A 23,557-nucleotide genomic window follows, 5' to 3' on the forward strand; every position below is an offset into this window, starting at 1 on the left:
CCAGCTACATCCCTGTCCCTGCAAAGAACATGAACTCATTCTTTTTTATGGCTGCGTAGTATTCCATGGTGTATATGTGCACATTTTCTTTATCCAGTCTAATATTGACGGGCATTTGGGTTGGTTGCAAGTCTTTGCTATTGTGAATAGTGTTGCAATAAACATACATGTGCATATGTCTTTATAGTAGAATGATTTATAATCCTTTGGGTATATACCCAGTAATGGGATTGCTGAATCAAATGGTATTCCTAGTTCTAGATCTTTGAGGAATCGCCACGCTGTCTTCCACAATGGTTGAACTAATTTATACTCCCACCAACAGTGTAAAAGTGTTCCTTTTTCTCCACATCCTCTCCAGCATGTGTTGTTTCCTGACTTTTTAATGATCACCATTCTAACTGGCGTGAGATGGTATCTCATTGTGATTTTAATTGCCTTTCTCTAATGACCAGTGATGATGAGCTTTTTTACATGTGTTTATTGGCTGCATAAATGTCTTCTTTTGAAGTGTCTGTTCATATCCTTTGCCCGCTTTTTGATGGGGTTGTTTGTTTTTTTCTTGTAAATTTGTTTAAGTTCCTTGTGGATTCTAGAGATTAGCCCTTTGTCAGATGGATAGATGGCAAAAATTTCCTCCCATTCTTTAGGTTCCCTGTTCACTTTGATGATAGTTTCTTTTGCTGTGCAGAAGCTCCTTAGTTTAATCAGAACCCATTTGTCAATTTTGGCTTTTGTTGCCTTTGCTTTTGGTGTTTTAGTCATGAAGTCTTTGTCCATGCCTATGTTTTGAATGTTATTGCCTAGGTTTTCTTCTAAGGTTTTTATGGTTTTAGGTCTTACATTTAAATCTTTAATCCATATTGAGTTAATTTTTGTATAAGGCGTAAGGAAGGAGTCCAGTTTCAGTTTTCTGAATATGGCTAGTCAGTTCCCCTAACACCATTTATTAAATAGGGGATCCTTTCCGCATTGCTTGTTTTCATCAGGTTTGTTAAAGAACAGATGGTTGTAGATGTGTGGTGTTATTTTTGAGGCCTCTATTCTATTCCATTGGTCTATATATCTGTTTTGGTACCAGTACCATGCTGTTTTGGTTACTGTGACCTTGTATAGTTTGAAGTCAGGTAGCGTGATGCCTCTAGCTTTATTCTTTTTGCTTAGGATTGTCTTGGCTGTACGGGGTACTTTTTTATTCCATATGAAATTTAAAGTACTTTTTTCTAATTCGGTAAAGGAAGTCAATGGTAGCTTGATGGGAAAAGCGTTAAATGTATAAATTACTTTGGGCAGTATGGCCATTTTCACGATATTGATTCTCTCTATCCATGAGCATGGAATGTTTTTCCATTTGTTTGTGTCCTCTCTTATTTCCTTGAGCATTGGTTTGTAGTTCTCCTTGAAGAGGTCCTTCGTATCCCTTGTAAGTTGTATTCATAGGTACTTTATTCTCTTTGCAGCAAGTGTGAGTGAGTGGGAGCTTGCTCATGATTTGGCTCTCTATTACTGGTATATAGGAAAGCTTGTGATTTTTGCACATTGATTTTGTATCCTGAGATTTTGTTGAATTTGCTCATCAGTTGAAGGAGTTTTTGGTCTGAGACAATGGGATTTTCTAAATATACAATCATGTCATCTGCAAACAGCCAATTTGACTTCCTATTTCCTGTTTGAATACCCTTTATTTCTTTCTCTTGCCTGATTTTCCTGGCCAGAACTTCCAATAATATGTTGAATAGGAGTGGTGATAGAGGGCATCCTTGTCTTGTGCCGGTTTTCAAAGGGAATGCTTCCAGCTTTTGCCCCTTCAGTATGATATTTGTTGTGGGTTTGTCATAAATAGCTCTTATTATCTTGAAATATGTTCCACCAATACCTAGTTTATTGATTGCTTTTAGCATGAAGGGCTGTTGAATTTTATTGAAGGCCTTTTCTGCATCTATTGAGATAATCATGTGTTTTTTGTCTTTGGTTCTGTTTATGTGATGGATTAAATTTATTGATTTGTATATGCTGAATCAGCCTGGCATCCCAGGGATGAAGCTGACTTGATCGTGGTGGATAAGCTTTTTGATGTGCTGCTGGATTCGGTTTGCCAGTATTTTATTGAGGATTTTCGCATCGATGTTCATCAGGGATATTGGCCTGAAATTTCCTTTTTCTGTTGTGTCTCTGCCAGGTTTTGATATGAGGATGATGCTGGCCTCATAAAATGAGTTAGGGAGGAGTGCCTCTTTTTCTATTGTTAGGATTAGTTTCAGAAGGAATGGTACCAGCTCCTCTTTGTACCTCTGGTAGAATTAGGCTGTGAATCCATCTGGTCCTGGGCTTTTTTTAAATTACTGCCTCAATTTCAGAACTTGTTATTGGTCTCTTCAAGGATTCAACTTCTTCCTGATTTAGTCTTCGGAGGGTGTATATATCCAGGAATTTATCCATTTCTTCTAGATTTTCTAGTTTATTTGCATAGAGGTGTTTATAGTGTTCTTTGATGGTAGTTTTTATATCTGTGGGATCAGTGGCGATATCCCCTTTATCATTTTTTTATTGTGTCTATTTGATTCTTCTCTCTTTTCTTATATATAGTCTGGCTAGTGGTCTATCTATTTTGTTGATCTTTTCAAAAAACACCTCCTGTTTTCATTGATTTTTTGAAGGTTTTTTTGTGTCTCTATCTCCTTCAGTTCTGCTCTGATCTTAGTTATTTCTTGTCTTCTGCTAGCTTTTGAATTTGTTTGCCCTTGCTTCTTTAGTTCTTTTAATTGTGATATTAGGGTGTTGATTTTAGATCTTTCCTGCTTTCTCCTGTGGGCATTATGTGCTATAAATTTCCCTGTAAACACTGCTTTAGCTGTGTCCTAGAGATGCTGGTACGTTGTGTCTTTGTTCTCATTGGTTTCAAAGAACACCTTTATTTCTGCCTTCATTTAGTTATTTACTCAGTAGTCATTCAGGAGCAGGTTGTTCAGTTTCCATGTAGTTGTGCGGTTTTGAGTGAGTTTCTTAATGCTGAGTTCTAATTTGATTGTACGGTGGTCTGAGAGACTGTTTGTTATGATTTCTGTTCTTTTGCATTTGCCAAGGAGTGTTTTACTTCCAATTATGTGGTAAATTTTAGAATAAGGGCAATGTGGTGCTGAGAAGAATGTATATTCTGTTGATTTGGGGTGGAGAGTTCTGGAGATGTCGATTAGGTCGCTTGTTCCAGAGCTGAGTTCAAGTCCTGAATATCCTTGTTAATTTTCTGTCTCATTGATCTGTATAATATTGACAGTGTGGTGTTAAAGTCTCCCATTATTATTGTGTGGGAGTCTAAGTCTCTTTGTTGGTCTCTAAGAACTTGCTTTATAAATCTGGGTGCTCTTGTATTGGGTGCATATATATTTAGGATAGTTAGCTGTTCTTGTTGCATTGATCCCTTTACCATTATGTAATGCCCCTCTTTGTCTTTTCTGATGTTTGTTGGTGTTGGTGTAAAGTCTGTTTTATCAGAGACTAAGATTGCAACCCTTGCTTTCTTGCTTTCCATTTGCTTGGTAAATCTTCCTCCATCATTTTATTTTGAGCCTATGTGTGTCTTTGTATATGAGATGGGTCTCCTGAATACAGCACACCGATTGGTCTTGACTCCATCCAATTTGCCAGTCTATGCCTTTCGATTTGGGCATTTGGCCCATTTACATTTAAGGTTAATATTGTTATGTTTGAAATGATCCTGTCATTATGATGCTAGTTGGTTACTTTGCCCATTAGTTGGTGCAGTTTCTTCATAGTGCCAATGGTCTTTACACACATTGGCCTTTCACATTACAGTGACTGGTAACTGGTTTTTCCTTTCCATATTTAGTGCTTCCTTCAGGAGCTCTTGTAAGGCAGGCCTGGTGGTGACAAAATCCCTCAGCATTTGCTTGTCTGTAAAGGATTCTATTTCTCCTTCACTTATGAAGCTTATTTTGGCTGAATATGAAATTCTGGGTTGAAAATTCTTTTCTTTAAGAATGTTGAATATTGATCCCCACTCTCTTCTGGCTTGTAGGGTTTCTGCAGAGAGAGCTGCTGTTAGTCTGATGGGCTTCCATTTGTGGGTAGCCCGACCTTTCTCTCTGCGTGCCCTTAACATTTTTTCCTTCATTTCAACCTTGGTGAATCTGATGATTATGTGTTTTGGGGTTGCTCTTCTTGAGGAGTATCTTTCTGGTGTTCTCTGTATTTCCTGAATCTGAATGTGGGCCTGTCTTGCGGGTTGGGGAAGTTCTCCTGGATAATATCCTGAAGTGTGTTTTCCAACTTGGTTCCATTATCCCCTTCACTTTCAGGTACACCAATCAAATGTAGGTTTGGTCTTTTCACATAGTCCCATATTTCTTGGAGGCTTTGTTCGTTCCTTTTCATTCTTTTTTCTCTAATCTTGTCTCCATGCTTTATTTTGTTAAGTTGATTGTCAATCTCTGATATCCCTTCTTCTGCTTGATAGTTCGGCTATTGATACTTGTGTGTGCTTCACGAAGTTCTCGTGCTCTGTTTTTTAGCTCCATCAGGTCATTTATGTTCTTCTCTAAACTGGTTATTCTAATTAGCAATTTGTCTACCTTTTTTTCAAGGTTCTTAGCTTCCTTGCATTGGGTTAGAACATGCTCCTTTAGCTCAGAGGAGTCTGTTATTACCCACCTTCTGAAGCCTACTTCTGTCAATTCGTCAAACTCATTCTCCGTCCAGTTTTGTTTCCTTGCTTGCAGGGGGCTGTGGTCCTTTGAAGGAGAAGAGGAATTCCGGTTTTTGAAATTTTCAGCCTCTTTGCACTGATTTTTCTTCATCTTTGTGGATTTGTCTACCTTTAGGTCTTTGCTGTTGGTAAACTTCAGATGGAGTTTTTGCGTGGTCGTTCTTTCTGTTGATGTTGATGCTATTGCTTTCTGTTTGTTAGTTTTCCTGCTGTTTGTTTTCCTTTCTGTTACTTTTCCTTCTAACAGTCTTCTGCAGGTCTGCTGGAGTTTGCTGGGGGGTCCGCTCCAGACCCTGTTTGCCTGGGTATCACCAGTGGAGGCTGTGGAACAGTAAAGGTTGCTGCTTGCTTCCACCTCTGGAAGCTTCGTCCCAGTGGGACACCTGCCAGATGCCAGCTGGAGCTCTCCTGTATGAGTTGTCTGTTAACCCATGCTGGGAGGTGTCTCCCCATCAGGAGGCATGGGGATCAGGGACCCACTTGAGAAGGCAGTCTGTCCCTTAGCAGAGCTCCAGCGATGTGCTGCAAGATCTGCTGCTCTCTTTAGAGCCGGCAGGCAGGAGTGGTTAAGTTGGCTGAAGCTGTGCCAACAGCCGCTCCTTCCCCCATGTGTTCTATCCCAGGGAGATGGGAGTTTTATCTATAAGTTCCTGACTGGGGCTGCTGTCTTTTTTTCAGAGATGCCCTGCCCAGAGGGCAGGAATCTAGAGAGGCAGTCTGGCTATAGTGGCTTTGTGTTGCTGTGGTGGGCTCTGCCCAGTCCAAACTTCCCACGAGCTTTGTTTACATTATGAGGGGAAAACCACCTACTCAAGCCTCAGTAATGGTGGACGTCCCTCCCCACACCAAGCTTGAGCATCCCAGGTCGACTTCAGGCTGCTGTGCTGGCAGCAAGAATTTCAAGCCAGTGGATCTTAGCTTGCTGGACTCCAGGGGGGTGGGATTCGCTGAGCAAGACCACTTGGCTTCCTGGCTTCAGCCCCCTTTCCAGGGGAGTGAATGGTTCTGTCTCACTGACGTTCGAGGAACTACTGGGGTAGAAAGAAAAACTCCTGCCGCTAGCTTGGTGTCTGCCCAAGCAGCCACCTAGTTTTGTGCTTGAAACCCAGGTCCCTTGTGGTGTAGGCACCAGAGGGAATCTCCTGGTCTGTCGGTGGTGAAGACCGTGGGAAAAGCCTAGTGCGTGGGCTGGATAGCACCATCCCTCAAGGCACAGTCCCTCACCTTCTTCCCTTGGCTAGGAGAGGGAGTTCCCCATCCCCTTGTGCTTCCTGGGTCATGTGACGCCCCACCCTGCTTTGGCTCGCCCTCCGTGGGCTGCACCCACTGTCTAACCAGTCCCAGTGAGATGAACCAGGTACCTTAGTTGAAAATGCAGAAATCACCTGCCTTCTGAATTGGTCTTGCTAGGAGCTGCAGACCAGAGCTGTTCCTATTTGGCCATCTTGCCTGGGAATCCAGTGTTTGCTACTTCTAAAGCAAACCACTGTGAATTGGGCTAAAACAATTTCATTCTTAATATTTGCCTTATAAATTTTATTAATGCATGAAATTTTACACTGCACAGAAAATCGGAAATTTGCCTCTCCCTTCAATATGAGAATAGCACATAAATAAATAAAAATATGCCTGGGCGCGGTAGCTCATGCCTGTAATCCCAGCAGTTTGGGAGGCCGAGCTGAGTGGATCGCCTGAGGTTGGGAGTTCGAGATCAGCCTGACTAACATGGAGAAACCCCATCTCTACTAAAAATACAAAATTAGCCGGGCATGGTGGCACATGCTTGTAATCCCATCTACTCAGGAGGCTGAGGCAGGAGAATCGTCTGAACCCAGGAGGCAGAGGTTGTGGTGAGTTGAGATTGCCCCATTGCACTCCATCCTGGGCAACAAGAGTGAAACTTTGTCTCAAAATAATAATAAATAAATAAATATATTATTTATTTGTTTATGTAGAGATGGGATCTCTCTGTCACCCAGGCTGGAGCACAGTGGCCTTATCATTACTCACTGCTGCCTTGAACTGGGTTAAAGGGATCCTCCTATGTTAGCTAGCACCACAGATATATACCACCATGCCTCTACAAAATTTTTTTAAATTTTTTGTAGAGATGGGGTCTCCTTATGTTGCTCAAGCTGGTCTCAAACTTGTAGTCTCCAGTGATCCTTCTGTCTTTGCCTTCCAAAGTGCTAAGATTTCAGGCCTGAGCACCTGGCCCAGTTTTCATCGTTTAAGGGCATTGGTAGTGAGGCATTTGTTTCTTCTGTTTGATTAAAAAAATCTTAAGTCTAGATATTTTCTTGTATCTCTTTGATTAGGTGCCTAAAGCAATCTGAAGGTAAACTAGTTCATTTAAAAATAACGTAAGAGGCAGTCATCAAGTATGCTTTAAAAAAATCATCAGATATGCTTTGTTTTAATACCTGTCATGTGTTAAATATTGAAGACCACACCATATGTCTAATGAAAGCTTCATTAGGAAGACATTAGTAGATTAATTCCACTTGCTGTGTGGTGTATTTTATTTAGAATGCAATAAGGTAAGTTCATTGCTTTGCAGGCATAATGTTTTCTACTGTACTTGAACGCAACCAGGAACAATTCCACAGAGGTCTGTGGATCTACTAACACCTGTCAAGATAAACACACAGTTCTCCGGGGGAATCATCTCAGCAATAGAACAGAGAAAATGTGAGGGAAAGTAATTCTTTTACAAAAGGAAAATAAGACAGTTTTAGAAAAGCAACATTGATTAATAATTTTTCAAAATGCCTCAGAGGTCATATATTTCTTATACAGGTATCAAAAAATTTCCTATCTTTTAAGAATAAATGTTTTGGAGCATATACTTCTTACTTTAAAATCAATATTCTAAGAGACTTGAACTATTGGAATAATTGTGCAATTTGAATTGAGCTACTAGAAGTTTTTCCAACTCTTATAGCTAGTCTTCCCTCATCCATCCCAGAAAAAAATATTAGATGATAAGTTTTGCTATAGTAATATTATTTGAATGGTTATAGTGAAAATGGTGACAGTATTTCCATTATAAAACCCTACAGTTAAGAATTTATAAGTTGGCTATAAATGTTTGTTCTGTAATTCAACTTGGCAGCAAGCATCTTAGCTTGGCGGTACTTTCTTTTTTTTTTATGAAGTATGGAAAAGAAAGACATCTGTTTATAACATGAGTAGGAAAATATGACAATGAATTCCATCATTCTTTATTACCAGCTTACTTAACATTCAAATTAAAATTAAGCCTAAACTTCTTATATATTTTAGATAATAAAAATAACTCACCAGTAAACCTATAAGAGTAAATTGAAGAGGATTTGTTTCATTTCTCTGTTGGCTTTGGTGATTTTAACCACTAAACATGGTGATAGACTTAACCAGTTGCTTTGATCATCATTTATTCTGCACAATAGTAATGTGAATACACTGTTACATGTCCTCACTCTTTTTTTAGGTATTTGTAATATTCTACACTTGAGAAGGTAGCAAAAAAATGACAGAGTTCAGAAATTTTTCCAATGGAGAAATATATATTAACATTTGATAGAACAATTAATGCAATACTAAGAGACGAAGGAAGTAGAAAAGATAGTTTTACAGAGAGAATAGCATGGGATATGTCAAAGTAAAAACAACAACAACAAAAAGTGTGCAGTGTGTTTTATGGAAGAGTGAGAAATTCATGTGGCTGGAGCCTGGGGTGTTTGTGGGGAAAGTGGCAGAAGTTGAAATGGAGGTAAAACAAGAGGCATGGAGGCACATTTTAAAGGGCTTAATATAACATGCTACAGAATTTTAATTTTACCTGGTAAAAAGGTCTTAATACTAGAATAGTCATACCAACTTATCTATAGTATTGACATCAGAATATCTCTGACAAAATGTGTAACGTAACATATATATATATAAATTTGTATATATAAATATTATATATGTGTATATATATGTATATATATATAATTTATATATCCTGAATTCCTGAATTGGGTGGGGATTAGATTATAGATCCCAGATAGAGACTCAATTTGAATCGCATGATTAAGTTCCTCTCAGTGCATTCAAATTGTAGTATATGCTCCACAACATATATTCACAAAGATATATCAAATTGGTTTATGCTCGGAGTCCTTGGACATTCAGGAAATTAAACATATGGTACATGATTTCTGGTTCCTGGTTTGAGTATCCGTGTTTACCAAAGAATTTGGAAATTATGCTTTAGTCTTAATATTACCCTAACTTGCCTTAGAGTTGTCCTTCCACTTCTAGTTGTTCTCAACAATCTCATGCTTCTTTCTGCAGTGGTAAACGTGTATGACAGACAGTGTCTTGGAATTCAGGCACACAGATCCCAGGTTGCCAGTTCATGGCATTGATCTTTTCTCTAGCTGATGCTGGTTGGACTGGAGGCCTAATATGCCCAGACCTGGAAGGGACTTTTTAATTTTTGTTCTTGTTTAGTTTAGTTTTGTTATGGTGACTATTTGGATGACCAGTATTAGGAATTATATGTAACAATATTTTCATAAATTCTGATTTATTTTCTCCCTACCATAAAACAAGGGGGAAAAACCCCATTTCCGAAAACAACAGCAAAAAGCTAGTGTGTGTGTGTATATATATATATATGCACTCTAGACGCTAAGGTAGTGTATATATAGATACACACACATATACTCTAGGCACTATTGTATTTTAAATGCTTTAAATTTGTCGACTCATTTAATCCTCACAACAACCCTACAATTAACCTTTTTTATAGATGGGAAAACTGAGCTTAAATAACCTGCCCAAGGCCACATAGCTAGCAAGTTAGTAGAAGCAAGAATTGAACCCTAGTGTAGTGTCTGAGTTCCTGCTCATAGCCACTGGTAAGGCAACAAATAAAAGAGCTCAAATACAAAAGATGAGAAGGAAAATAGAATATTTTTTTTCTAACTATAGTAAAGAGAATTTATAGTTACATGGTGTGAGATGAGAACAAATAGGTTTATATAATAGACATCTTGAAGTTTTTAAAGAATGCTTTAAAGAAGAGAACTGGGAACAGCACTATTATCTATGCTTAGGGAACACTGATCTGCCTGTAGTTATATTGGATCAACTAAAGGGAGGTGAGATCATTGGTAAGGAACTTAATGAGAAAGCTCTCCATGTGTTAGTTAATAAAACCTGAAATAAGGACCTTGGCATTCCCCTGGACTAGCAGCTTCAGCATCACCTGGGAGCTTGTTAGAAATGCAAATTATCAGGGTCCTCCAAAGATTAAGGAAATCAAAAGCAAAGCAATCTGTGATTTAACAGCCCTTCTAGCCCCTCTAGTGTATCTCCTATGCACACTAAAGTTTGAGCAACACAGATTTAGAGAAACAGAGGCTATGGTAATAAATTAAGAAGTGGCTGAGCTTGACTATAGACTGAGTGGGAAGACTTTAGAATATGGCCAAATTAAAAACCACATCGCAGCTCATTATCTTTATGTCTTTGGCATAAAGTACCTATGAATAAAGAATAAATAAGCTAAACTAAGTACACATGAATAAAGAATAATAACATATTTATTATGTGTTTAATAGATTTTAGAAATGGTTCCAATTTCATTACATTTAGCGTTATAATCATTTTCCAGATGAGAAAAACTGGGACAAGGGGCCCTTAAACTCAATGTCACATGAATAAAAACAATGAAGCTTGGATTCATACTCACAGTCAGGCACTCCAGTCTCATGTTGCCATGCTACATTATGAACACATTGAAACTGAAAGAGCACGAGCCTAGGAAGTGTTTATCACCAACAGAAATTGGTTGAAACAATTCTACAAACTATATAAGCTGACAGTGATTAAAAGATGGCATATTATTGGTTGGTGCTCCTGTGATGCCTGCAACACTTGAACTTGCAGTTATAGTGAAATCTCTATGACCCTGACTTGGTGCTTAAGCACCAAGTTGTATGCAAGCCACCGAACATGAAATTTTTATTAAATCGGATGAAAGACAAGATAGAGATTACAGAATATTTCAGAGCTAAACACAACCAATCTTGACTTGAATAAATCTAGTCACGTTTCCAAGTCAAACTACACATCTAGGCTTTAATTCAATTTGAGTGACTTGAGTACCGCATTGGCTCATCTTGATCCCCAGCACTCCCTCTGATTTGTTATATCATTGGGGAGGAGCTAGGTAATAGCTAAGTTGACTGAATTCACCAATCTATATCTATGACTGGACTATCGGTGGTTGGAGGTGAAAGTGTTCCTCAAGATAAATAAACACTTCATAAATAAACCTGACTTTTCTGTAACACAAGTTTATCATCTGAATAATAAAAAGATTGCAGTAAATCTCCAGAGGTGCTTTTAGCCTGGCATTATTATTATTATTATTATCATCATCATCAATTCTCTTACTCTCATTTTCTGATCTTACTCTTAGGGACCTGCAATAATCCAGAGGGGTAACAGGATCAGGGGTTTAGCTTTACAGTTCTCCAGAACAAACCCTCTCCTGAGTCTGTCCCTTTTTACTGACTCTCAGTTCAAACTCAGAAAAGTAGGTAGATGGATATGTGGGGTCTGCTTGTCTTTACTTTATGGGGATACTGGTAGAAATGCAAAATGCAAGACTGACACTCTTCTCATTTTTAATTTTTAAAATATTAGTGCTGCCTGTGGGTTTTAATATACTTCCCCTCTGCTGATTTTAGTGTCTACTTTTCTATTTAAAAAGCTTAATACTGAGGTTTAAGGGTTTCCAATTAAGCTTAAGGAAAATATGAAAAGGATGAAAGTGTCTGCCTGACAACCATCCTGTTTTTTGAGACAAAAAGGTTGATTTTTGCAATATGAAGAAATAACTTGAAATGGCCTGTCCTTTCCCATTTCTCCAGAATCTCCCTCTTCCATTCACTCTCCTCTTCCATCTTTCTGTTTCTTTTGTGTTTTCCTCTCAGCTTTCAAATCCATGTCTCATTTCTTAACTGTTGTTCAACGTAGGCTCCCTGTATTCTTGTTCATGATAAATCATCAGGCGTGAGTGGGCTTAGGACAGCTTAGCACATACAGTCCTTAGGTTCTTTTAGGTAGATCTCAGTAGCCATGGTTGTTGGCGGCAACTGAGTGTGAACCCCGTTTCCAAGAGTTCACACAAGTACAGCTCATAATGAATTCAACACCAAGACCAACTTCTGCTACAGATGTAGACATTTATTAATGAGTAGGCACAAAATTTTATAGCCTATTCTAGAAGCTTGGTGAAGTTCCAGCTCTTCATTCTTTTAAGTACCTGAAAAAAATGTCTTCCAAAAATGGCTTTCCTGAAGCAAATATGACAGTATTTCAATGACAGCACCCACCTCACCATCTCTCAGAATTAAGTGACTAAGAACTGTTAGGGATCAACAATAGTACCTACCTCATATCATTTTGTAATGATTATATGAATTAATTCATTTAAATCACTTAGAGTAGTGTGCTAGAAATAAGTGTTAGTTTTTATTATTACTATTATTATGGAACCATTCATCATAATAAAGGGTGAAAAGCCTCTTAGAGTCACATACTCTGTTTATGTAGAAGTGAGGCGTGTTCAGGTAAAATTTAGTTAATTCACGCAGCTTGCCTATTAATAATTTCACAAAGGATTAACTTCCTCCTAACTTTCATTGGACCAATTAACAAGCCCTTAATTTCATCAGTGATAACTTATTTTCAACAGATATTATAACTAATGAGCACAGCCACATCATAATTAGAGATGATAGTAGCACAAGGCTTCTAGAAGCCACCTCTGTCTTCTGTAATTCTGACTGAGGTGTTGGGGCATAAATTCCTGATAAAGGCACTGACACTCTTGGGGTACAGACAGCGTTAAGAAACACTTACATTGCACTGTCTGTGCTGAATTTTTTTAGAATACATTACAGTTAGCCAAAAACCATGTTTCCTCCAACCAGTTCTTCAATCACCTGAGAATAGTTTGTGAGATTCTGCCTCAGTTTCCCTTAGATAACAAAATTGCAAGCACAAAGACTGACTAGCTGAAGAGACACAAATTAATGGGTACACACAAGCTTTATTTGCTTCATCCAGATTACTCATGTTTTTGCCCACAATACTTTTTCTACACTATCTAGACAGAGAATTGCTCCTTGTTCCACAAAATTACAATCATTTATAACAAATATTGCTGTATCCGTATCACAGCATACACCCTAGAACCTCCTAAGTATTGCAAAGGTGCCCTAGACATCTGCCTGGAAGACTACAGCTACAATTTCTTCTTTTGAGGCAGCCATAAATATTTTCTCTTTAGCTCTTGAGACTCCTGTAAAACTAAGATTTCTGGCCCATCCTTTCTCTAACCCTGCCTTTATCTCCCAAGGCCCCAGACAATATCAGATAGGCAGGGGAGTGGGGGGAGGAGGGGAAGCATCTTCTTAATTGAATGCTCTTGGGAAGGTTATTCACAATCTTCTACGCTTATTCTATTTCTATGGCTTTTCCTTATACAAATCGCTCTCCAAAGTCCCAGCCCTATCCATTCCTAGCAATCAAGAGAATAACAAATACAGTTGATCCTTGTTATTTATTTGTAGCCCATGGCACTTTGATGATCCTTAGCAAACACGCAGAGAATGGCAAACGTTTGTGTTCCCAATGCACATGTTCCTGGCTGAAGTTGAACAAGACTATTGGCTTCCTTCTTGTTTCAGCTCTCACACTGTAAACAAGCGCGCTATTTTAGGTCTTTTTAGCACCACGTTTTTGTGTTTTACGTTGGTGACTTTGCTGTTTAAAATGGCCCTCAAGCATAATACTAAAGGGCTGTCTAATGTTCCTAAATGCAAGAAAGATGTGATGTGCCTTATGGAGAAAATACATATTAGATATGCTTCTTTTAGGCATGAATTAGAGTGCTGCTGGTCATGAGTTCAATGTTGATGAATCAACCTTATGTATTAAGGAAGGTGTCATTATCATTCAGAAACACATAAAACAAGGCAATGGATTGATTCAGTGATGAAAATGTGATCAGAGGTTTGCAAGAACATAGCCCTGTATTTCCCCATAGGAGCAATGGTTCAGTTTTTGCTAATTCAGTGTTCACAGGGACTTTATTTGCCACAGCTACTGTGAATAATGAGAACTGACTGTAAGTACTAAGAGACTAGATATGTTTCACATATGCTGGACACTAGAGGGAGTAGGAATGAAGACTTGACTCTTGTCCCCTTCAGGAATCTACCATTTATTTGGGGAGGGAAGGATAGATTAACACAATATATGGGGGTATTGGAGAACAATGCAATGTTCTACGTATCTTTTAGATGGAAGGCAACTGAATGTATTGTGCATGGTGATCAGCTTGAATATGTTAGACCTGTATGAGAGAAGAGACATAACGCCTTCATTGCAGGGAGCAGTTGACATATTTTAAAGAACACCAACATTAAATATTGCATGATATCCTTTCTACCCTGTGGGATTGTTAGGAAAGATAGAAACATGACTATTTTATAAAGGAAGCCACAGTGCCTCAGGGAAAGACTCAGTAACTAATGTGATGTAACCAGTAAATGGTGGCATCAAAAATGCAGTACGGATTTCCTAACTCCTAATCCAGTGCTCTTTCCATGCTAACACTATGAAATGTCAAATTCAGAATATGGACCTGCAGTCCTGAAAACATACTGTGTGGATGATTTTCCTTTTCTTTTTGAAGCTCTACTTGATATTTTTAAAACGAATAATCACGACTCTTGTTAGTGAATTAAAATACATATGTTGCAAAATAACAAAATGAGTAAGAAATGACTGGGGGCAAGGGCAGAAACAGTTCACAGTGGTAAACGATAGATTTTGCATCTGCTGGCCTTCGAGCAGCTGTGGAAGGTTGGGAGACACGGCATATTTAAATAGATAAAAGCATCGTGTTTAGCAAGGCTGAACTGTTTCAATCAATATACTACTGAAGAATTATCTTTTAGTATCATAAAATAAACTTTTGACAGGAATGTGACATGTGTGATTGCTACAGGTGTGATTTGGGGGCCACTGGACACTATTTATATAGTGGGCATCAGAGTCCCATGGTTGAATCTTTGGACTAGGAAGCAATATACAAGTCTAAATGGCCACTTGGGTTAGTAGCTGATTTGAATCAAATCTTCCCAGAATTACATTTTTAAAAAAATACTGGACTTTATATTTGTTGATAACAATTATGTAGATGGTGAGAAGCTAGTGAGAAGTCATTCCTGTTCAGTGTTGCTTTCTTTTGGCTTTAAATAGAAATAAAGACAAAAAAAAAAAAAAAAAAAAAAAAGCCCAGCCACTGGACATGTCATAGTTTTTTATCATCTTTTGGAAATCAGGGAAATGTTTAAATCATAGTCCCAAGTCTTAATCACCAGCATCCAGCGCCTGTGGTCCTCCTAGCCAAGTTCACTTGCATTGCTAGATTTCTACTCTTAAATTTATGCTGGCTTTGCTGGTCTTTCATCTAGGACACACAGCTTTCAGTTAAAGATGCTGTATTTCATCAAAAGCATATAAATGTCCTATTTCCCTTGGGGACACTAGATTTAGGAATTTTCATTTCCTGATGCTATTTTCTTTATAAGACAGGATGAGAGAAAGGAGGAGTTCCACTGTTAGCAAAGATCATCACAGCGGGGCTTCTATAGAGATCTTGGAAGATCTTAAATATTCCTAAAATATTGACTGAAATACAAGCAATTTTATTCATGCCATTTCTTTCTTTTCTGCTTTCTTCCTGTTTCTCTCCTGACCCTTCTCTTCCTCTCTTCCCATTCTTCCACTTTCTGCCTCTTCTGCAGCTGCCAAATTAATGCATCCTTTTCCCTCCTTGTGAGTTTTGGTCCCCTGAACTTCCACTGCCTTATATGAGATATAATATGGTAGTGGGAAGAAGAATCCTTGTTATGAGTAACATATGTGATTAACAGATCATCGCGACTGATGCTTGAGTACAAGGTATCAAGCCATATTTAGCAGATTGGGTTTAAACACCTGGTAGAACAAGTTTGGTCCAATAAAAAGACCCGAATTCTCTCCCTTTTAAGATCTCTAAAGACACTGGTTACATCTAAACCATTGGGTAGGGGAAGGGTGCCATTTGCCATTATAGTTCAGATGGAGGGATCACCTGGTGGAGGGAGAGTTGCTTTTTAGGTGTTCCCGTTTCGCCTTACACGTGTCCCTTTGATGCGTGGAGAATGCAAGGGAGAGGCAAAGCAGGGCGATTTTCGTGGGAAGCTAGACCAGCCTCCCTCGTTACATAGGCTCGTCCTCTGCATTGCATCCGAGCTTCAGTGATTTGCTGTTTGGAGACTGCAGATTTGCATAGAGCCCCTTGCTTCACCAGCGTGTGTGGTTTTTCTTTTCTTTCTTTCTTTTTTTCTTTTTCTTTTTCTTTTTCTGTTTCTCTCCCTTACTCCTTCGTCCGCATCTTCTTCTCAGCTGCCTTTCCCCCGTTCGATTCCCACTTCCTTCAGAAGGGCGCACTCTTCCCTCTGAACCCCTCGCCGGGCGTAAGTGTCAGGAGGCGGCGGACGCGGAGATTGCCTCGGGAGCAGGCGATGCGCGCCGCTGCTCCGCGCGCTGCCCGGGGGAGGCTGGCGCTAGCGGGCGAGCCGGCCGGGGCTGAATGGAGGGAAGGGGCGCCTGGATTCCATGGGGTCTGCTTCTGTCTTGAAAGGAGGTTGGGCCGGCGAAGTGGCCTCCCTAGTCCCCGCACACAAAGCTAAATGGATTTACCTAGTGGATTCGCGGTGGATGGCTGTCTTGTAGAAGTGAGGACCCTCCAGGAGGAGCTTTAAACAATTTCTCGGCCCCCCACCCGCCGGCACGCACTCTCGCCCGAAACTCTTTGGGAGTATCTCTCGAGAACCTGGAGCCCTGGAAATCTGGGAGCAGCCACCCGCTCCGCGCTTGCTGTTCCCGGGGCTGCCTTTCCGGACAAGCCCCTCTCCAGCTGCATTCGCCTCGGCTATGTTTCGGATTGTTTGGGGTGCTAGGCACGGCGGACTCCAGGACCCCGAGAAGACTGTCCGAAGGAGGGAGAGGATGGGTGCCCTGGCGCGGTGAGGCGGCCGGCCCCTCAGCCCACTCCGCGCCGCCCGCTCCCCTGCGCCCTCTCCTCTCCCCGCGCCCCAAACTTTGCCTCCCGCGGCGGCAGCCCCTCGGCGGGCGCCCCGCCATGTACCAGAGGATGCTCCGGTGCGGTGCCGAGCTGGGCTCGCCCGGGGGCGGCGGCGGCGGCGGCGGCGGCGGCGCAGGGGGGCGCCTGGCCCTGCTTTGGATAGTCCCGCTCACCCTCAGCGGCCTCCTAGGAGTGGCGTGGGGGGCGTCCAGTTTGGGAGCGCACCACATCCACCATTTCCATGGCAGCAGCAAGCATCATTCAGTGCCTATTGCAATCTACAGGTCACCGGCATCCTTGCGAGGCGGACACGGTGGGTCTGCGATGCCAAGTTCTCGCGGGTTATCCCCTCGCTCCCCTCTTTCTACCCTGCACTCGCTCCTGGGCTCCTAAGGCTCAGAGAAATGGGAGCTCGACAAAAGGGAGGTGCATTTGGGTGTGCTTGGTGCGAGCCACTTATCTCTTTGAAGACAATAGAAAGGGGATGGGGGAAGGCGTCGCGGGTGTTGGTGGTGAGGGGTGGGAGGGGCGTTCCTTGTCGAGGTACTGGGAGAGAGATGTGGACACCTACTAAAGGACCAGCCCTGGTCGCGCGGCTGGGCCCCGCGGGAAGGGGGCGTCAGTTGCCAGAAGGTCACTCAGTGGCCGGATGGGGCGCCGCGCTCAGCTAAGGGACCTGAGCACCAGAGAGAAGAGGGCTCTGCAGAACCTTTTGTCTGTGCTGTATATGCTGCCCCACCTCCTGCCCATCTTCCCTGGCCCCGGGGGGCGGGGAGGGAGAGATTCCAGCCCGCACATTCCTCCAAAGTGCGCCCAGACTGCAGTGACAGCGAAGCAGTCCTGGGACTCACTCAACAGGAGGCCAATTACTTTTGCCCCCACGCCTTCCCTTAATTGGAAAAGCTAGGAGGGCAACCGAGTCACCCCATCTAATGCGGGCCAGCCCTTCGCAGGCATGGAGGGGACCTCTGGACACCATTCCCCTTCCATCCACTCTGCACATAAATATATGTCTTTTTCTTGGTAATTAGGCTGAGTTCTTTTCTAAATGGAACAGAGAGAGGCTTGACTACACATACCCATCTCCCGGAGGATCATGTGTGAAGGCTGTTGGAACGAGGGAGGTCTTACTTCCTCCTTCAGTGATTAATGCTTTCCGGGAAGGGCAAGTCAGTCAATGCTGGCTGGGCTAAGCCCGGAGGTCTGCCTGGAGAAGAAGTTAGAGCTAAGGGAAACTATTCTCCTAATGCCCTGTCCCTTTGAAAACAGCAGAGTGTAGAGAAAAGCCTTGGTTGGCAGCTTTCTCCTCCAGAGTGACCAGCACTGTGAGGCCAGATTCCTCTAATTTTCAGATAAATATCTATTCCAGATTCCCCGAAGTGCCAAAAATTAAAACATCAATCTGTTTTTGTGAGTCGTTCCCCACTCCCAATTTTTATTCTCCCCCGGTGTAAAATGCACTTGTTTAGAAAGCAGAGTGAAAGTTGTGGGCACTTTTTTTATATCCATTTTCCACCTCTTTCTTGCAGGACCCGTCACCTTTCGGACTTGTTTCAGCTCAGAATCCTTTGCCCCACTCCTTATGAGTTTGCTCTGCCCTGAGCAGCTGCTGGTGCTACCAGGATGGCCCTTTATTCCATGGATACAGGGTGGGGTGGGGGCTTCCCACCTGGGGACAATTCTGGTTAGATATGAAAAACTATAGCATAATCTAACTGAAGAGAGACCAAGTCCCCTAGCAAGCCCTCTTTGGGAGCACGATAGAAAAAACACATCCCTGTGGGTTCTAGGAATTTGTTCCTTTCTCCTTCTCCTAGTTCTCTCCCAGAAATTCTCTCCAGTTAAGAGTGTCTAGTATGGAGACGAGAGTGATGTCCCAAGCTAGGGATTATTTTTATAAGTAACAGAGATTAGATCTCTCTGAAAGAATAAGGAGTTTCTGGTGATCTCACCACAAGCCCACAGTATTCTAGGAGCTTGTTGTTCCCTTTACCTGGGTGCAGTTCTCAACCACTGCCCTGCCTTTGTGCAGAATTGTGTGAGTCCTGAGGGACGGAGGCAAGCCAGGGTGCAGGAAGGGCAGAGGGTGGGTAGGTGGGTGTGGTGAGGCAGATGGGTGTATGGAGCAGGTGGAACACCTAATTGTGCCAGTGGGAAGCACTTGGCTAATAATCTCATATGCAACTTCTCCTTTTCTGTGTCTTGGCCTCTCTTCAGAGGGATAAGGCTGCTGGGGACGTGGGAGAGGAGAAGACCAAGGGGCCCTGCCGCAGAGTGGGGCACTCCTTTTTCCTCTCCACTGCAAGCTTCTGCCCCAGTCAGGCGCCGTCTGCTGGCCTTTACAAACATGTCTTTCCCTCCAGAATACAGTGATTGTCTGCATGTGAATGAAAAATCAGATGTGCCTGTCATCGAAAAAGAGAAAGAATAGGATAGTAGAGAAAATTGTTGTGTATATAGTGGTTGGTATTATTCTTTTGGGTCAAAGAACTTTCTGTTTCCTTCGAAGGTTCTATTGTATGGTTGTGTTTGTGTATTTTTGGATTTCTGCCCACTCTCCTTCATGCTTACTCTTTTGGAAGAGGATGCTCCTCTTCTGATTCTTTGTTTTTTTCAATCAGAGGCGCAAACTTACATGTCAGTAACCAACCCCTGCCAAATAAAAGCCAGGTGTGAATTTCTCATACTTCATCCTTTCCCTCTTTTGAAAATAATATTAACTTTATAGAGAACAATCAAGGAACATTCGGATAAAAAATGAGCCTCTCAGGGTGGGGGATGGAGAAATGGGGTGAGGTGTGAGTGCAGAGGGACTGAGAACACGGCAGGCAGGGTGATGGCTTAAAGAGAAACCTAATAAGAAAGAGGTGATGTTGAATTTGTTGGGTCAATAGCTCTCTGAATATTTCGCTAATTGTTGGGACAAAGGACCCACAAGTAAAGAACCCTTGAGCCTAATAGATGAGGGTGAAGGGAAAGCACAAAGGTAAATGACAATATGATAAATTCATAGCTGAAAGTCAAGACAAGTGAAAATGAGGTTTAGTTCAAAATCTGAGACTATTGCAAATTTATTTGGCTAGATGAACAAATGAAGTAGGCTGTTTGGTTGTATTAGAATTTCTGTGAATCATAAGACATTTTCTTTCATAATAGAGAATGCATGTATATGCTTGAATGTGTAAAATAAAAATTCATTTATGGTATAGTTTAAGGAATAAAATTGAGTCCCCTATGTTTTGAAAGCTGCTGGGCTGACTATCCAGGTTCATTCTTCTTCATTTTCTCATCTTGCCATGCTTCATTTGCACTATTATGATGTGTCACTTACAAGGTTTGCAGGGCGCAGAGAGCGCTCATGGCTACCCGAGTATCTTTGTGCAAGCTGACCCAGTTGCAGAGATTATGATGAGGATTTTTTTTAAGTGCCTGTGAGAAGCAGGTTTTGAGAACACTGCAGGGTCCTTTTATATTTTGCATTTGCTCAAAAACATAAATGGTGAAACTACCTCCATAGAAAAATTGTGTTTTTTTTTTCTAGTTAAATAGAGGGAGAACTGTGTGACTGTAAATGACAAAAAGCAAGCCTGCTCGTAATTAAGAATGCTACTTAACGCCAACAAGAGTCCAGAATAGACCAGTGTGCTCAGCCAGTACTGCTTATGTGATGTGCCATATGTGGGGAGCATGGAATGATGTCAGTGAAATGCTTAGGTTCCCATCTCAGCTCCCGGCTTTCCTAAGTGCCTCTGCATACTTTAGAAAATTAGCTTAGAGTCTCTCAATAATTTCAGGAGATAAAGGAAGGAGAAAGCCACCAGTGCCATCCTTTCTCCTCCCACAAATATGAGCTCTGGAAATTATATTGCCATGATTAGCTTACACTATTAAAGGGCAAAAGGGCTTTCCCAGAAGGAAGTGTTAACAGATTTTAAAAGTGTGGTTTGTAATTGAAGTTGCTTAATGGTGTTATATAAGGATAATAATTATATCTTGAATTTATAATGTTTCTGTTTCTGAGACACTTTCAGCACACATACCAAACTTCTAAGAGGATGGGTAGGTTTCAGAGTGAGTTTGAATGTGATTTTCCTGCAGGGATACTGAGGCATACCATAAATGGGCCAAAAGACGGAGCCAGATGTCTGATCAGAGTCAAAGAGGAATTAGAATCAAGGCCTATGGTCCATAGCCCAGAGCAATTCTATGAGCTCAGAGGTTTTTAAACTCAAACTAAGAGGGTCCTCTATGCCGTTTAATGGTTGATCTCTTAAGAAATAATTACAAGATACATGGTCCAGCGTTTTGCTTCAAGCATGTTTTAACAATAATGCACACTGTTAGAAAGCTGTTGGTACCTCACTGGAGTCCTGCAGATTACTTCATTGATTCTGCTGAGGAGGTTTTTGTTTCTCTGTTTTTCCAGGAGGCAGGAGGTTAATGTTTCATAGAGTAATCCCTTTACTCTTTTGTGTGGCAACCAAGAGAGCTAGCAAAACCTTTGACAATATTCTCTACATTGGGGAAATATTTAGCTTTAATGTTTAATATTAATTAGCTGGTAATGAATTCATATGTGTGACCCAGAATGTTTTTGGCTATGACTGTTCTGCTGAAACAGACATGGGTGTTCCACACCTTTTCCTTACTTTGGATTCTTGGACAAAATGTTATATCACTTAAATGCTGTTTTCAACAAGATGGCCAGCTACTATTTTTGGAAGAATCTTTGAATCAATGATGATCCAAGTAACCCTGGCACTTTAGAATAATTTTTTGGTTGCCCAAAACTTTAATAGATTTATTTCTTAGATTGTTCATTCATGCATTCATTTATTCACTAAATATATCATAAATTCCTACTATGAGCATGTGTTTGTATTTGTGTACCAGGTACCATGGAGGACCAGAGAATAACAAGGATGAGAGTAGAGTTGAGGTTGGAGGAGGCAAGATATCGGAGGCAGAACCATCAAGAAGTTTACAACTTAGTTCTAAAAATCCAAGCTATTGTTGGAAAGAGTTACTCCTTAAAGAGGCAAATTCAATTTTTTCCTTAAAAATACATAGTTTCCAAGCATAAATGCAAAAAACATAAAGTTTATGTATATGTAGCAATCATCTGGGACTCACCATGAAATGATCTGATAAAAACATCAAAATAGTAAATTTTATCTACACCACTTTTTATTGCCCTTCATTATTAATGTTCTAGAAAGAGCTCTTTATACAGTTGTTTTCCACCAAGTTGCTGCATATATGTTTTCTAACAAAACATAACAATTTCTACTTTTCTAACAGTTATAAGTCTTGTTTTGTAAATGTAGTTAAGATAGGAATTCAGTGATTTAAATTTACACTAATAATGAATAATTAATGCAGACTGGTCTGACTAAATACTTCTCAGAAACATATCTGTGTAAAAATTTGGCCATTGCCATTTACTAGCACTGTGTAAATGTACGAAGCTGCTTATCTTTACTAAGAATGTTTTCTCCATTTATAAAATGAAAATACAATAAGTGAAGAATAAATGAGACCATGAATTTGAAAAGTGCCCAGACTATAGTAGGTTCCCAATGATTTTTTTTTTTTTTTAAGAAATACTTAAAAGAGACTTTAGAGCACATGTAGGGGAAATCTAGACCTTAAAATCAGAAGACCTGAGTTCCTGTCCCAGTTCAGCCAGTTATTAACTCAGTGACTTATGGAATTCAGTTACCACTTTGAACATCATTTCTTTCAGTTCTAAAGTTTTAGGAGTATATTCCTTTCATTTTACAGATGTGACAACAGAGATCTAAATAATTTAAGTGAACTACACTCATAGGGTCACAGCAAATCAGCAGCAGAGATGGAGGCAGGACCCATATCTTCTAACTCATCTTCCTCCTCCTATGGAATACTCTTCCATAAAGCCTGTACTCCAATAGAAGGGAAAGCCTGCACTAATTCATCTACACTCTCACCTGTATACTGTATGACCAAAAGCAGTCCTTTTTAGACAATTAACTGGGATTAGAGGCTTGGTCTTTGAGAAGAGAATAGAGCAACCAAACTTGGTTCATACAGAGAAAACCAGCTTTCCTTTACTGTTGACCATCACCACAGTCAGCCCTCGATGACTCATTTATGCTACAGTGTGTGCCTCTTTTAAAGAAAAAAAACACAATTTATGTTTTGAGATCTTAATCTCAATAATAATGAGCATGACTTTTTATACTGTTTTGTCATTCATATTCTTGTTTTGTTTTTCTCTGTTTCTCTCTCTTTTTTTTTTTTAATTGGACTAGCAGACCTCTAAGATCATTTCCAATTCTAAGTTTCCTTTGATCATAAGGATCTCTTAAAATCCTCATGCTCTTGTTGTCTTTTCCCAGGGATGTATTGATTCTAAACATATTGTAACTGGAGATATTTTTGCAAAGATTATATTCAGGTCCCTTAAGCCATCTAATTGTCCTCATGATTATTCTGGGAGTGGCTTACTTAGGTGCACAGGAGCCATGGTGTGGTGGTCAGGCTCAAGGTGCATTTGGCCTAGTACTTGTCTCACAACTGAGGTCTCAAGGATTTCCTCTTAGAAAAGCACCCGCTTCTTTCATTTGGTCTTTTTGCCCAGCCCTTTCTGGTCTATGTAGGGTGTA

At 40.7% G+C, this 23,557-nt stretch overlaps 1 protein-coding gene across 48 annotated transcripts in view; it reads left to right on the plus strand.

The window, feature by feature from the left end:
* Positions 1 to 23,557, plus strand: part of NRXN1 (neurexin 1) — a 1,114,986-nt gene that overhangs the window by 666,600 nt on the left and 424,829 nt on the right. Inside the window, exon 1 of one of the 48 annotated variants that reach the window (XM_034953118.4) lies at positions 15,875 to 17,223. The exons of 44 other annotated variants lie outside the window; for them this stretch is intronic. In XM_034953118.4, the coding sequence (XP_034809009.2) occupies positions 16,968 to 17,223 (256 nt within the window). In that variant the 5' untranslated portion in view covers positions 15,875 to 16,967. Of the gene's footprint in view, positions 1 to 15,874; positions 17,224 to 23,557 lie in introns of those variants that run through there. 3 more of the 48 variants (XM_034953117.4, XM_034953120.4, XM_034953119.4) reach the window with 3 other exon arrangements.

Source organism: Pan paniscus, chromosome 12 (assembly GCF_029289425.2).
Source record: "Pan paniscus chromosome 12, NHGRI_mPanPan1-v2.0_pri, whole genome shotgun sequence".
Classification (NCBI taxonomy): domain Eukaryota; kingdom Metazoa; phylum Chordata; class Mammalia; order Primates; family Hominidae; genus Pan; species Pan paniscus.